General features: G+C 36.8%; 1 protein-coding gene across 5 annotated transcripts; it reads right to left on the bottom strand.

The window, feature by feature from the left end:
• Nucleotides 1-268: 268 nt before the first annotated feature.
• On the bottom strand, nt 269-13,970 carry LOC141406644 (uncharacterized). 5 transcript variants are annotated; one of them, XM_073992485.1, is made up of 5 exons: nt 13,765-13,960; nt 13,033-13,592; nt 7,659-8,723; nt 6,572-7,598; nt 269-1,242 (listed from the first exon to the last, which is right to left on the bottom strand). In XM_073992485.1, the coding sequence occupies exons 2-5, from the start codon at nt 13,353-13,355 to the stop codon at nt 1,240-1,242; spliced, it is 2,418 nt and encodes an 805-aa protein (XP_073848586.1). In that variant the 5' UTR covers nt 13,356-13,592; nt 13,765-13,960; the 3' UTR covers nt 269-1,239. The 5 variants fall into 5 exon arrangements, with proteins under 5 accessions (XP_073848586.1, XP_073848587.1, XP_073848585.1 ...); XM_073992486.1 differs by having other exon boundaries at nt 13,802-13,921; XM_073992484.1 differs by having other exon boundaries at nt 13,033-13,970.
• Nucleotides 13,971-16,500: the final 2,530 nt, after the last annotated feature.

Below are 16,500 nucleotides of genomic sequence, written 5' to 3'. Positions count from 1 at the left end.
GGCACGTTGAGATGAATATAGAACATTTCAAACTTACCTCGGAGGCCTTTCGCGATATAGGGGTCTCAATAATTTACAACTTGAATCCATCCATAAAGTTCTCAGCAAAACAGGAAATTCCTCAATCCTCGTGGAATGGATCGATGATCGTCAATTCTCGCAAAGGAGCTTCTGTTTAAATTCTGTCGATTTCAACATAGAACATCCCTCCGGTTCCCCACACATACATATGTATGTATATATACCCAAATAAGAACGACAAATATTGTTTTTACGCTTAAAATAGGTCATTTGTAATGACTTTATTATTATTTTAATTTTTTTTGTTTGTTTCTCTTTTTTTAACTTTAAATTATTTTTGTTTTTTTTACAATTGATTTTTACTCAAACTAAATATTAAAACGATAATCAATAATCATGCCACAATCTTATAAAATTCCATAGTTACATATCACTTGATACTAAAGAGCGCGGATGGGGACGAATTTATTGGGTGCAGGGGACGAGGATGGGGGAGAACAAAAAGTTATGGATAGAAACCACATTGTCTGATATGAACTGTGGCGGATTTATAAAACAATGGCTACTTAAAAAATATAAATTATGAATGAAAGCTTAATTGGTTAACAAATAATCTGTATAATAATAAACTCTAGTAATTACAATTATAGACTTTTTGTTTGTTTCTTTAGAATAATAATTATTTTTGTTTGTTTGTTGGGTTTGTTTTAACATTAGTTTCAACTATCAGACCTATGATTTGTTTTCTTTAGTTGATACCATAATTATTTGTTGTTGTTGTTGCTATTTAAAATACATTACATTTACTTTTTAATAATTTTACATATAAATTTTTACCGCATCTTCTTCTTCTATTCGATTAACGTTCCAAGAAGAATTTCAGAATTAGATTGATGTTGTGGTTGGTTCTTGTTGTTGTTGTTGCTTTTCTTTGTTTCATTTACACTAACAGACATTTAAAGGAATACAAATTTCATTTTAAGTCCATCGTGAGTTATGCTCTGCTGGGGGATTTGCAGTACTTTTGGAAAGATACGTTCCGATAAGGTTCTATCGAGTGGTAAACACGCGCTGAATACACAGAGATAGGGAGCCGTTTATGTTAATGCTTTTCTGTGAAATGTTTCATCATGGAATTTCTTCTGATTTGTTGGCGAAAACAACATAATTAATTTCCTCAACAACTTTCTATAAAACTATCTTGTGGTTCTTTAACAATCACTAGAAATAGAATAATAGAATTTCCATCATATTTATATAAATTGTGTACAAATGTGTATTTTAAATTTATTACATGCCATGACTTTCATAGATATTATAGACATACATACAGATGTAAGTATATTAGCGTACACAAAAAATATATTTGATTATATCATGCAATAAAATTTGAGATATTAAAATGTCCATGGGAAGAAATTTCAGTCAAGAAGGAAAATACAGATACACACTAATATCCATCACGATGTGCGGTCGATTTCGCGACATAATTTTTAGACAATTTCTTATTCATCAGACGTAACGAATTTTTTGGTAAATCAAATGCATACAAAACATGTGCAAAACTATTTGCATCGAATATTCCAGAAGTGGCAAGGGATCTCTTCTCGATTGCGAACAGCGAACCGAACTTAGTACTACACAGCTTATAGAGAAATTTTTGCGTTTGCCGAATCTACGGACTTAAGTATATAATGATGTCATGCAATTGTACCAAGGTGAAACACACCGGTATGGGTGCCCTCCTTTAGCTAAAAATTAAAATTTTTTACCTTAAACTTAGCAATAGATTAATCTTGACTACAAAGGTTGCTCTCCAACCTCTTGATATTCTGGTTCAATTGCTTCGGGAGTCGGAAAGATTCACAATTTGGACAAGCAAACCACCTGAACATATTTTTACATGTCATGTCGATATCGTCGGCTGAATGTGTCGGGAGTGGAGTATCTCCCTAAAGTTCTCAAGAACATTTATGGTGGAGCTTGACTTATCAAAAGACTTTAATATCATCAAGCACTCCACGCTGTTTGAGTGCCAAGCTTGAAACTTTGGATAATCAATTAGATATGTGGAAGCCAGTCGTACGCGGAATTCAGGAAAAAGAAGTCCAAGCCCACTAGTGTGAAACCGGGAGGGAACTGTTTAACCTCTACCTCTCCTGTATTCCGCCCCTCCAGACATAAATGAGATCGTAACGTATGCGGACGATTGTACAATCTTGGCGCCAGGTACCTTCCCTGACAGTGACATCAGTGAAAGGCTGAACTCCTATTTGATCGATCTTACCACCTTTTTCCACGCGATAAATATGAAAATATCCGCCACTAAATCTACGGCCAGTCTGTTCACCACATAGACGGCGCAGATGAGAACAGAATTGAGTGTCATGATTCATGGTAGCAGAATTCCGACCACAAACTACACCCAAAATTCCAGAGATCACATTTGACAGCATATTCTCGTTGTCTGCGCATGCCGCAGCTATATGAGTTGTAGGAACAAGGTCCGCAAGTCCCTAGCCGGCAGCACTTGGGATACAGATCAAGAAACCACATATAACGCGATAGGTCGGCCTGTGGTAGGCTTTGCGGCGCCAGTTTGGTCCGCGAATATAAGTGGCACGCAATGGAAAAATATTCAACCTTGTCAGAATGCCGCCTGCGAACAGCAACAGTGTGCCGCCGCATGACTCCAGTGGACCATCGAAATGGGGAGGCAAAGATTTGTCCAGTACAGCAACACATCACATGCTTTCGTTGCAGTACCTGCTCGTATGTTACCGTGAGAGCCATCCCAATCACCATATGGTGGTGGATAGGACCGCCTATTCACACAGATCAAGGAGAATCTTCTTGTTCTAGATAAATAGTTCGAGTGTTACATAAGAGAGCCCCTAGATCAACAAGCATATCAAGCGGGTTTGAATAACATTCATACGGACGCAGTTACAGATGCCATAACCAAAACTATCGCAGCTGTAGAACGTCAGCTGCTACGACAAACCAAAGTAGGTGGTGAATCCGTCTAAACTCCCAAAGGGCAAGGATCGACAACACTGTACAAAACATCTGCACAGCGTGCGGCATCTTTTCAACTGCTCCGCCAAACCTACTCAACGTAATCCAGTGGATATGTGGTGGTATCCCATTGAATCAGCCACATTCCTGGAACTGGAGATTGACCCAGAGCCAGATTAAACAGAAGAACGATATTTTGATTTTGGGATGTATGTAACATCTGACTAGGATTAGCACCGATGGATATAGAAGCATAGTATGGCGACGACTTTTCAAAATATAACAAGTGTGGGTACTATAGCAGTCTTTGACCGAAAGACAATTTATGGGTCTATCTTGTATTGCCACTAAACTTGAGTTGCGTTGCCAGTTGTCTGCGCGACTGAGACGAAATTTTGTACCATTAATGTCAACTCAACTGGGTGGTCGATAAACATGTTATCGATCAGTGTTTTTTCAAACTAGTGACCTCTATTCGCCAAAAAAAAAAAAAACATTTTAAAAATAATTGCGCTTTGGATAACTCTTTTGTGTATTCTGGACAATATTTGGACCAGGATGAATGTTTGGACTGGATTCGGATCGATCTGAAATTTTTATCACAGGTAGGGCTCGGCTAACGCGAACAAAATTTTCCTTTAAATCGAAATTTTTTTTATCATCGATCCGAATCCAGTCCGTATATTCATCTTATGCCCAATATTTTAATATTTTGGCTGAGTTTTCTAGCAAATTTGGAAAACAACCCAAGATTGGAATATAACCTGCCCATTGAATCTTCGGATCGTCAAGTTTTATTTGCTGTCCCAAAAAGTGATAAGTTCGGTGGAATTATTTTTTGATGATGAAGAAAATGTGCAGGACATTGCATCTATTAGAAGAAATTTGAGGGACAAGTCGAATCCATTGGAATTGCCAAGGAATTGGAAAGCTGATGATCATGTGGAAAGATCTGTATAATCAGTAAATTATTTCAGGTTTAAGGCGTATTTTCGATTGCCAAAGGATGCCGTAGTTTACATTGTGGAAACGTTAAAGGATGACTTCAAAGTAAGTTACAGATCAACAGCAATACCCCCACTTTTAAAAGTGTGCACAGCGTTGCGATTCTTTGAGGACGGAAGTTTCCAAAAGTCCCATGGCAATGATTTCAACAATTGCATGGCTCAATCTACATTGCCGAGAGTATTGAAGGAAGTTGTCCACTTGATAGAGGACAAATTGTGCCAAAATTGGATCGTTTCGAAGTTGACAGAGGAGGAAAAAAGACAAAATAAAAACCATTTTTATTCAAAAACGAAATTCCCTGGTGTAGTTGGCTTTATAGATGGAACCCATGTGCACATTGGATTTGCACTCAACTTATCAATTAATATTTCAAACTGTTGTTTTATTGTTATTTTCACCATATTTTTGATACACAAAATTAATTAATTATGCAAATAATCAATAATTGTTAACAAAATGTTTATTTTTCCTTCTATTTTACTTCTTGTTTCTTCGAAAATGTTCACTGCAACTGAAAATTGGTGGTTGCTGAAAAACGGCCGCTTCGTCAACTGAGATTCGCAACTTCAGTCAATGAACGGAAACAAACAAAACGATTCGCGTACCAATCACACAAAGCCACAAACTTTTCAGCTTCTCTGTATCGTTTCATTCTCACAACCAAAACAAAAACACAAACTTTTCAATGTAAAAAGATGGAAACTGTACGATTGCTGTAATGTAACTTCGGCTATGCTTTGTCGAGTTGTTTCATTCACCACCGAAACGACAAGTATTTTTGGGAAACGTTTGCCGTGCGTATTGTCAATGGCACACTCAGACACACACACATGTGATTGCTTAACAACCCCATAAGTTAGCATCAGCATACCACAGTGAACACAGTGAAGTTTATCAACCACCAAAAGTTTTTGATTTATTCACATGTGTTGAGTACTTTTCGCTTTTTGTTTTGTTCGTACTCACGAATGTAAACAAAACAAAACTAAACAGCGAGCTCGACCAACGTGGGTTATGTTTCGTTTTGTATTGTTCCTATGGAAAATACGAAACGAAACGATTGGAAATGTTATTTAAAGTATTTTTACGTACGCTGACTTCAGTTGAGAGTTGTCATACGTGGATCAATTTTGACAACTGGCAACGCCACTCAACGATAATTGTTATCGATGATCGACCCCTTAAACAACATCCCTGTTTTTTAGCAGCTTCAAATCTCTTTTCAAATGAAAGTGCTCTAAATTTAGGACAAGGGTGGGTTCTTTTTCTACAAATATATACCTATTTAGATTTATCTTTGACCGAAGAAGTAGCTAAATTAGCGGCTGAGCATCAAACTTATGCTACTACAACAACAATCGTCATTAAGTGTCAATTTTCAACGACAATTTTCGTCTTATCTAGACAAATGAAACGTATTTGTTAAATATACTGTGCAAAACTCAACTCCGAAAATGATTCTATTCCGAAAATCAGATTGTCTTTATTACTTTACCAGGTTTTATATGTTACAAATAATATAGCAGATAAAACCACAAAGCAATTAATCATAGATTTGGAAGCCAAGACTTTTCGAAACCCATATATAAATATATTGCAAAGGCATGGTATTTAACACAATTTCTATAGATAGAATTGATCGCTACGAAGTGAATCACAGGCCACTTCATTGTAAACTCCTTTACCACACCAGCAAGGGAATGTTCAAAATTTTAAACATTCATAGCAAACTATGTTTTATTAATATTGCTCTAAATTATAGACAAGTCCGGTATGCAAGAACATCTACTGATTTTAAATGTACCTCATGCATCGATATACATGTATTATGACACAAAACAATTATCTAAACAATCTGATGTACTCTAATAGTTCTACATTCCACAAGCTCCATAAAAGTATCAATGCAAAAATGTATAATTATAAAAGAAACAAAACATAATATAGAAAGTATAAAAACATACATTGGATATCTACAAGAGAAAGGGTAGGATTAAGAAGGAACAATAAAATTACAGAAAATTGCATTCCTCTAAATGTCGGTTGGTATAAATTTCGAAATTGTAAACCAAAATTGCAAAACAATCAACATACATAATAGATTTAGATAGAGTTACAAAAGAGTAGTTACAAATTCAAGAATAAATCTATGAAAACGGAAACTTTTACAATCATAATACAACAAAGAACATTCCATCAGGAGGGATGATGTTAAATATAAATGTAATGTTACTTAAAAAATCTACATTCTCTTATAAAATAAAAAAGAACAGTAATATGAATGATGCAATTATATAGAAAATATATGTATATGCATTACTTTTTGTTTAGGCGGGAATTGTATACACGCACACACACATTTACATCATTCCCCTACGTTTAGATAACGTCTTTTGTTTGTATTTACTAGTACATGTGTTATGTTAATATTACACCAAACATTATTATTATCATCATCATTATTATTATTTTATTTTGATGATAAGTAATTCATATAATCTGTGGTTTGACGAGCATTACGTACCAATTCACTGTTTGTCGCCTCATTGTCTGTCCAATCATCTTCGTTCTCTTTCTCTTTACGTGGTGGTGGGGGGATATGTTGTGTTTGTTGCTGTTGTGGTGGTGGCTGTTCTGATTGTTGCATGGCGGAAGAAGGATTTCGTCTTGAGAATGAACGATTTCGATGATGTTGCGAATGACGATCAAATGTACTGGACCCTTCACTAGCTAAACTACTTTGACTACTGTATCTTTGGCCAAAGTGACGTGTTCTGTTTTTGTTTTGATGATTGTGACTGTTGTGGTGATTACCGCCTACACCACCGCCGCTAGCTCCTCCTCTTTGATAACTATTGGGACTTTGACTGCGTCGGTATGAATTGCCACCGGGACCACTACCATCCATGCGTGATTTTGCCGGCCGTGGCAATGTACGAGCACGCGAAGAACTACGACTATTCGATTCGGGACCATTAGTATTGTTGTATTGTGAATTCTCATCATAGTATTTAAGATTGCTGTTGGAACGTCTCCAGGTGTCAGGTTGATTTTTGTCAGCACCACCACCACCACCGTTGTGATTGTTGTTGGCTGCACCTTTGTTCTTTTGGAAACGTGGTGGTTTATCGTACATTGGCCGCTGGTTGTAATGCCTACCACCACGACGATGATTGTTGCCACGTTCATAGTTGCTCATGTATGAACGTTCACTGCGATCATCACGCTGGGACTGCCGATCCCAGTTGGAGTTTGCAATGCCGGTATAGGTGCTTGGATTACCGGAACGTTCAATTTTCTCTTGAGCATGCTTGAGCCGGTCATTTATGCTGTACAGGCGAATGCTACCCCCATCACTGCGCACACTTTGCCGATCATCATCGAAACTGCCACTGAAACGTCTTTGGACATTTCTACTACGATTATCTTTATGTTGATCATCGCGATTGAAACGTGGTGCACGCCAACGAGGCAATGGTTTGGATTCATCGCGTTCTTCATTACCACTATTTTGAGAATCTCTGGCACTTTGATGTTGATTTTCATGTTGCCTGTGAACAACAATTAAATTGTTAATGCAATTTTCAACTTTATTCCTTCTTCATACATACCGACTGTAGTTCTGATTTAATGGTCTTGGCGATTGCCTTGGTTGATATGCTCGCCTTGAATTACGACTATCTCTATCGGGATCATTTTCATGGCGACTGTTGGACGAATGCACCTGATCTCGATCATCGTTTTTGTATGCACCACCACCACGACTAGCCATGCCAACACCACCGCCCACATTCAGGTCACACTCTTCCAAAGAATCTCCACACTCTTGATCATTCCATCGTTTATAATTATCTTGATCTTCTTCGGTATTGTCATTTACATTTCCCGAATCCCCATTTTCATAGCTGGTATTATTCGAAGAGGATGGTAGTGGAACTTCATCGTAATTGTTGCACGTTTCATTTCTATAGCCTTGACGCTGTGTATTTGTTGGGCAGGTATTGGTATATGCAGACTGTTGCTGTTGTTGATGATGTGTTTGTTGAGCAGACGATGATGACAGATTTTGGTTATTATTACCCATATCTTCTGATTCGTCGTCATCTTCCATTATTAGATATTTCGAATACATACCCTCCAACTGGGAGCCCAGACTTTCAAAATTACTATAAAATAAATCTAAAGTCATTAACATAATGGCTTTAACATTCGGCTTAAGATTGGGCTGTTCAATCAAATTCTTCCGTATGAGATATAAAAGTTGTGATAAATCTCCATTGTGTAGGTTGCGCAAAAGGCCACCGTTTAAGGTAATTTGTGACAGTATTAATTTGACCAACTTAACATTATTGACATTCTTCTCCTCACTTATTTCACGAATCAAAAGACTTAGCAATGATTCGCCCAAAATTGTGATTGGAGCATTGTCTGCCAAACGAACACGATGATAGTATTCACCCAAAAGTATTATTGAATTATATAGACGTTCTCGATCATATAAACGATAATTTTCCGAATTGACGAAATTCTTTTGTAGCAGTGTTAGCATGGCTGTACGCACCTTGGTCTCCTTCATGGCCAGAGCATCAAAATTGCGTGAAGCGAAAAGTAAGGCAAATTTTAATGCTGTTTCTCCGTCCTCAAGAGCTTTGTCATTAATATAGGCCATTGATTCGCTGTAAGAAAAAGAAGAGACAAATGTGAGAGAACAAAAAAAAAAAAACGAAAATAAACATAAAAACTTGTTGGGATTTTTTTTCTTAATTGGTGTTAATTAAATGTTTTGCAAATCTTTAATTCAAATGTGTACGCCGCATACAATATAAATGGGCTTGAATCGAACTGCATGTTAAAAAAAACGCAAACATACAATTGGTGAAAATATAATGCTTCCTGTTGAACCCATATTTGTCTTATATATCGTTCCTTTTATATTTTAATGTATCCTACGATAAGTACATTTTGAACTTAAAAAAGTAAGAAGGTTTTACCGACAGAAATATACCTTTAACATATGACAATAAAAGACTGTTACTGATTTAATGGAGAACGATCCAAAAGCTATCAAGATAATGATCTCCCACCTAAAGGGGATCCCCAAACGCCCAAAGCTACCACGCGCCTATCGGTGTTTTCAAGGTTTGCAGTAGGGTACAAAACGTATTTGAAAGGAGAATCGCTGAAAACTGCACGCCTATCTCATGGAGATACGAACTTTTATTTAAAACTCAAAAAATCTGAAAATAAAACTTAGACTAATGTTGGCAGCTCATGACTGTTACAAAAATGAACAACCACAGCCACAGTTTATACAGTCGGACACTAAGCCCACCTGGATTGTTATGTTTGTTGATCGTTATTGTGATTTAAAATACAAAGAAACTTAAATCACAATAATGTAAAATCTATTTTATTTGTTGTCAAAAGTTGTTAACAGAACTCTGAATGGCCGACCTTCTGTAGGCCTTGACCACAGCGATGCCCACCCTTACGATTGTAGCCAGACAAATTAGCGTTTTCTGAAGCTCATATAGGAGAAAGTCCCACAAACTTTCAAGGATGAGAGCATTCTAGACTTCATTTGAGAAAATTTATCACTGACGAACGAGGATGAAAAATCCTGTTTTCTCAAGCAGTCAGGATATTTTATGCCAAATTGTCGGAAAGGATGCTGAACCGACAACATGTACCCTTGAACAGGACTTGTGAGAGTCGGATAAACCTGACAAACGAATTTTTTAGGCGGAAAACTTTGTAGGAGGAAATTGGAAACAGAGACTCATCCATCAAAAAATGGATAGCATCCTACGACCTCCGAAAAAATGTCAATTCAGTGTGTTACTGTTAATATTACAGTCGATATCTATAATATCCTCCCCTCTTTTTAAGTTTCTTCTCCGTTTTTCTTTCTTCCCTTCATGGGTTCTTTGTTTCATAGATGATAACAATGGACCGAAGGTTCTCACATAAGTTCCGTAGTCACTTAAGTGGCTACACATCTCCAAACCTAACCAAACTTATTGCAATCGACAAATCTTAAGAATAAAAAAACGGTAGATAATGGGATCTTCATTTTTCTGTTGAAATCGCACTTCAAGTTTGTGAGGAAATTCAAAAGTAACTATCCCCATTTTGCTAAAAGGGGAATTTCTATCTGCGATATTCCCACTTCATGTGCAAGAGTGACCCCCATCGTCGAGACCCCTATGAAGTTGAAGAGTGTGGGAACGTCCTGTTCTATTGGAAACACAGATTCGAAGGTTGTTTGATCGAATACCCCCTCTACCGAAAAAGGGAGTTCGAAGGTGATGATACAGTCGCAACTTGTGATGATCAATGCCCGAACAGGCGGAACAATGATTAGTGTGTGACTGGGCCAACCTCTTCAAATGCCGGTCTGAAATCGTCTCACATGCCTTTGATATTTACCATGTGATCAGAAATAGGAGTAAGGTCCTCTAGTCGCTGGTCGGTAGCACCATTGTTATACTGTCGCTAATGTGTGCAATATTGGGGATTTTCCTTATGCCATCTACTTTTTACCTCCACACCAGCAAAAATGCAGTGAAATTACGTCTCCACATTGCCTGCGTGGGTAGATATGGCATGTTTTTATTTCGGGTCATATGACATTTATAGCCGATCAGTAAAAGAAGTGATACCTTTTTAAAGGTCGAAGGAGAATCTGCTAAAGTGGGTCTGGCGGTAAACGGTGAGAAGACCAAGTTGATGGCGTCGACGTGCATCCATTGAGCTCGGACCGACTGTGGATGTTGGTTCCTATAATATTGAGGTATTAAAAAATTTCGTATACCTCGGCACCGCCGTAAACACACCAAACGACATCAGTTGTGAAATAAAAAGAAGAATTGCATTGGCCAACATATGCTACTTTGGCTTAAGTAAGCACTTCAAAAACAAAGTCACAACTCGTCAAACAAAAATAACGCTTTACAAAACACTGATACTACCCGTGCTGATGTATGGTTCCGAAGCCTGGGTACTTGCGCAAGCAGACATGACAGGGCTTGGTGTGTTTGAGAGAAAAATTCTTCGAAAGATCTACGGACCAATCTGTGTTGACGGTGAATATCGACGTCGCATGAACCACGAGCTGTTAAACGTATCGAGATGCAGCGATTGCATTGGCTAGGCCATATCATAAGAATGAGCGATGATGAACCAGCTAAAAAGGCGTATGAATACATGCCACATGGCGGTGCACGCAGAATTGGCAGGCCAAGGAATAGATGGCGCAAACAAGTGGATGATGAGATGAAAAGGCGCGATATTCCAGAGTGCGAAGCAACAAATAGAGGGGAATGGAGATCTCTTCTTAGTTCGGCCTATAGAACAAATGTTCTGTAATGGGCCAGCTAAGTAAGTAAGACATTTATAGCTAGTGTAAACTACCTCTAAGATCCGAACGATGCAGCCGCCTCAATTCGTGTCGGGACCGAATTGATGCCATTATACCCAACACATTCCCAGCCACACGTTTTTGTTTGGCTTCCCAGCGTAACCAGTCCAAGTTGCAACATTTTTGAGTCTTTATACAGAGGAACCAGAACCTGATAAGTCCATATTTATATTAGGCAGTTTTCCTTGCGGCTATTGTCAGATTGATGGAGAGAGAGGTGAGGTATATGGTAACCCTCTCTCACCGAAAAACTGACAATTGCCGCAAGGAAAACTGCCGAATGTAAATATGGACTTACTGAAATAGTACACGATCGAACAGATTTACGTTGCTACAACAACGGAACTATATACCTACAATACCCTCTGAATGTGCACTTCTAATACAGGATTAATTCAGATCAGTTTAAAATGTGAATCTTTCGTAAGTACCAATTAAATCTTAACTTTGTATGGCGGATAATGATGTACCAAAATGAACAAGTCCAATGTCTGGGATCTTATTAGCAGGTAACAATATAACAAAATGCCGACAGACATCCCTGGATTAAATGCTTTGTCAGATCGTATTCTTGTAGTACACCAAAACCTATACAAAATTGAATATCATGAATGGTTTATGGTTGAGAGGGTATTCAAATGGATTTAAAAACTATCTTATCGTATGTGTAATAAGGTGTCTGTCACTCGCTACAGTGACACTGTGATGGCCAACATTTACAATTTCAACATCAAATAAACAAAAAGACTTTTCTACAAATATAAAATAAACAGTTTCACCTTATGTGGGCGATTCGATGAGTCTTTGTCTTTAGTAATTGGAAACAATAGCCAGTCAAAGGTTAGAGTAAAGGTAATTTTAATGACCTCTATGTTCCTTTGTACCCACTGCAGATTAGCATAATGGCTTTCCATAATAAACAGTGATTTCTTCCAACAAAAACATCTTTCAAGGCGGGAAACATTGCAAAACTTTTTCTGCTTGACTGTCAACAATTTTAACAACTAGAAATTATTCTGGAAAGGAGGAACAATTCACTTTTCTATTCAATTTCGCCAAATTGTATCTTTTAGCTAATTATGTAGTTCAATCACGGTAACAGAAAAGCTACAGTCTCGCTGTTTAGCATAAACAAATTTCGAATATTTTCGCTGCTGGATGGGACACAAAGCGCATTAGAAACCCCATATTCGAAAAACACAAAAAATAGCCATCAATGTCCGACCACACATTTGGTCAATGCGTCACAACAAAAAACCAACAACAACATCAATAGCTTAACATAACTAAACCAAGCTATCAAGAAAAAGGTAAGAGTAAGATTAGCATGAAATATAAAAACGACTACCCTCCAATGTGAACGTTTTGTTTACTTGCTGCTACTTGTGTTAACAGCATGTACCTACAATACATACACATTGATACGCGCCGTCATGACCCCTCCAATAAATAACAAAAACAAAACAAGCACCATCACTGCCACCACCACTACCTCCCGCCCTCCTAGACATAACCTCAAATAGAAGCGCATTCAATAGGGAAGGATTAAATTCACAACTACTTACCAAAGCATATTCTCATCTTGGACAATATTACAGAAATCGGCCTCTATAGATTTGATCTTGTGATTCATTGTTATGCCATCATCATCAAGATCTAGACCTCGTATCATTTCAATGATATGATCATAAGGGCACTGACCCGGTGCTAAATTTATCATTCCACCATTCGGTAGCAAATAATCACTGATTTCACGAAGACTCGATATGCCACCCACACTATGTCCTCCTACCACAGAGTTTGCATTCGGATTAGAACTCGCCGCAAGTGGCATTCCCTGACTGTTTAATGAATTCGGATTGTTATTGTTGCCAATCATGTTAGCCATTGTGAAACGTGTTCCAGATGTTGTTTGGGGATAAAGCAAACCTTATCCGTTTCCTTTGTCTTAGCCGACGCAAAAGAAATTTTGCTTTGTGGCAGTATCTTGAAAGACGTTAATTGCTAATTTGCTGCTGCAATTTCTAACGTATATAATGCCAAAATGCAAGTTCCAAATATGTTATAAATCCAATTTGTTATGTGTAATTGTTGTAAAATATAAACGTTTCCTCAATTTTTATTCCTTGAAGTTTAATAAAGATATATACAAAACATCAAGAAAGAGGGGATACAAAAAATGCGTCTTAGACGTGAATGCTTTTCTTTTTCTTGTTGTTGCTGCTCTCCGTTTTTGGCGTTTCTGCGTTTCTGTTGTGAAATATTGTCAAATGTAGTTGACAAAAACGTATTCTCACTTTTTGCACAATCACAACACTTAACACTTAAACTAACACAGATTTTCTTTAACAAATTCTTCTGAAAGAAATAATAAAATTAAGTGCAATATTTCTTTCGTGAAAAAATTTGACCGTAAAAATCTTGAAGAATGCAAAATTAACAAAGTCTGGGGCCAAGGATAGCAGCATCATCGCCGTTCAATTGTTAAAACTCAGACGGCATCACTGACGCCGTTGGCATTTTATTAATTATATTTTTATGAAATATGTATAAAATATGATACAATATTTACAACAAAAATGATTTACACGTGTTTCAATCATGAATTATTAATATTTTGATAACAAGAGAAAATAAAAAATAGATAAAGACATGTGACGGCGTACACATCTGAAATATTCTGCCGGCTTTGAACATAACAAAATTGATGAGCCAAACAATGCTTTTGGTGACGCCGTTGGAAATAAGGAACAAAACGCGGGAATTGACACAAAATTGTACATTGTGGACTGTAGATGGCATTGTTTAAAAACATTTGCGGGGGAATTATAATTTGACATTTGGGAAGCATGCAAAGCAAGCGACGATTGATTCTGTTCTGGCCTTTACAACTGTCAATTCCTTTTACCCTGGTCACACTTGCGAGTTTCTTGGAACGAATAATAGGAAGAGGCAACATCGCAAACACAGAAAACCATGGTTTAATAAGAAAGGTTAGCCAAAGCTTTATGTCAATTTAAATTTTTTCATTCGAGTATGCCTAAAACTTCAAAACAATATAAACAAACTGTGTATGTATGTGTGGTGTTTTAATAATATGCCAAACAATTTTAAAAACAATCGAATTCAATGATTTTTAAAATTGTTTTTAGACCATTTGTATGGAAGAAATTGGTGAGATTTGCATTGAAACAATCAGTTTATCATATTCACAACTCGATTATGTGGAGAAAACTTAACTCTTCATTCATTTTTCGCGTTTTTTATAAAATGCTCAAAAAATGCATTGTAAACAAACCCACTTGTTGCTTTTATTTTGAAGCTTTAGGAATTCAAGAAAAACAAGGGTTCTATAGATTTTTTCATTTAAATCTACCTCTTTACTTATACCATGCAGAAAACCATGTACAGCGGTTTCACTAGCTCATACTCCTCGCCAATAAACTCAAAGTCGCAATATTGAAACAGCGCTGGTGTGACCTTCGACTTTGCGTATACGTCAAATGAAATCTCATCTGAAATTCATTGGATTTCATTTGACATTTAAGTCCCGGGCCACACAAGAGTAATTTCTTTTTTGACTAATTACTTCAGATTATCAGATATTTTTTTAATTTCAGTATGTGAATAGCAGTAGCGCACGCGTGACGCACAAATAACATGCATCATATACTAACTGGTCGCAGCTGTAATAATTTATGACAGATTTGAAGTGTTATCGTGCGGTTCGACGACTGACAGAGTACTAGAACAGTGGGTTGAATTGAAATAACATTTTCCATAATTTCTACTGCTGAAGGGGACTTAACTGCAGAAATGATTTCTGGATTGATGGGCAATGATGAAATTAAACTTTATTTAACATTCATGGCTCCAATTATAAAAGAGATAAATATGCTTAGGCCCATTATTATATCCTTTTTGTAGTTAAATGTTGGCCGATATCGGACAGATAAACCGTTTTTTATTCCTACAAGTTTGCTTTAATAATAAGTGTCAGATAAATTAAAAGGAACTTTGTGTTCCTTTTAAAATTTAAAGTGCGCCCAAAAATTTGAGAGCAAATTCAAATCAACCAATCCGATTTGAGTAAATTTTAGGTATACAGACTGTTTGTTTGAATTAGGTAGCACTTGGCCTTTAATGTTTTACATGAAACTGAGCGTGAAAAAAGCGGCGTATTTCATTCTGTTCCACCTTTAAGCTGAAAACACATCCAACGTTTGAGTAAAGTTTTGTGTCGTTTTAGCCGTTTTCACACTGTTGGGCATGATGCCGAAAAATTCAAATTTATTTGAAATATATGCCGGCAAACATATCAACGCTGGACTTTGGTGTCGGCGTCGCCCTGTTGTAGTTTTTACTAGGCCAAAATTGCTATTTTCGTTTAAAGAGAAGTGCAAGTCTTGCCAGATTTCGGAGTACGGTAACGCATTTTTACCCTGCGTTTATACATGACAGGACAGTTGAGTTCATGTATTGATTGTCAAAAACCCAAAACTTGCCCGTGTGACGTAGGAGTCCAGACAACTGCAAAAACAGTTGTAATATTATGAGTGAAAATCATCGAGTTCTTTTCGTTTTCCGTTCATATATTTTGTTCTTGTGCATATTCTTTTGTTTCCAGCACATTTGAATTATCATCTCACTTCTTTTTCACAAAAATGTCAAAAATATGTTAACCCGACTGTCTGTTAAAAAATGATGGACACCTGGAAGACAGCCGACAAATGTATGTATGTGTTAGTAAATCAGAGTTGTATTTGAAGACAAACTGTCTGGTGTAAACGCCTAGTTAGGACTAAACGGGAAAACTACTGCAAATAGTAGTATTTTAAAGGTTGTGAACACAACTTTTATCTATTAAAATTTATTTTTATGATGTCTCAACGATACAATCATTTTTTATTTTTATTTTTTCATTTGTTAGTACTATACACAATTAATACGATATATAGATAATTTTACGATAATTTTCGAAATAAAGTTGCAAATTTGTATATTGTCGTATTTTTTTGATGACTAATTCAATT

This window comes from Musca autumnalis, unplaced genomic scaffold (genome assembly GCF_047663935.1).
Source record: "Musca autumnalis isolate F117 unplaced genomic scaffold, ASM4766393v1 scaffold_5, whole genome shotgun sequence".
NCBI classification, from domain to species: domain Eukaryota; kingdom Metazoa; phylum Arthropoda; class Insecta; order Diptera; family Muscidae; genus Musca; species Musca autumnalis.
Note: the sequence above shows the minus strand (reverse complement) of the source record. Positions and strands in the feature narration are given on the sequence as shown.

Coding starts and splice junctions, on each gene's coding strand:
- LOC141406644 (XM_073992482.1), bottom strand. CDS start 13,355: ATGGCTAACATGATTGGCAACAATAACAATCCGAATTCATTAAACAGT. Junction 8,724..13,032: donor CAAGATGAGAATATGCTTTG/GTAAGTAGTTGT, acceptor TTTTTCTTACAG/CGAATCAATGGCCTATATTA. Junction 7,599..7,658: donor TTAAATCAGAACTACAGTCG/GTATGTATGAAG, acceptor TGTTGTTCACAG/GCAACATGAAAATCAACATC.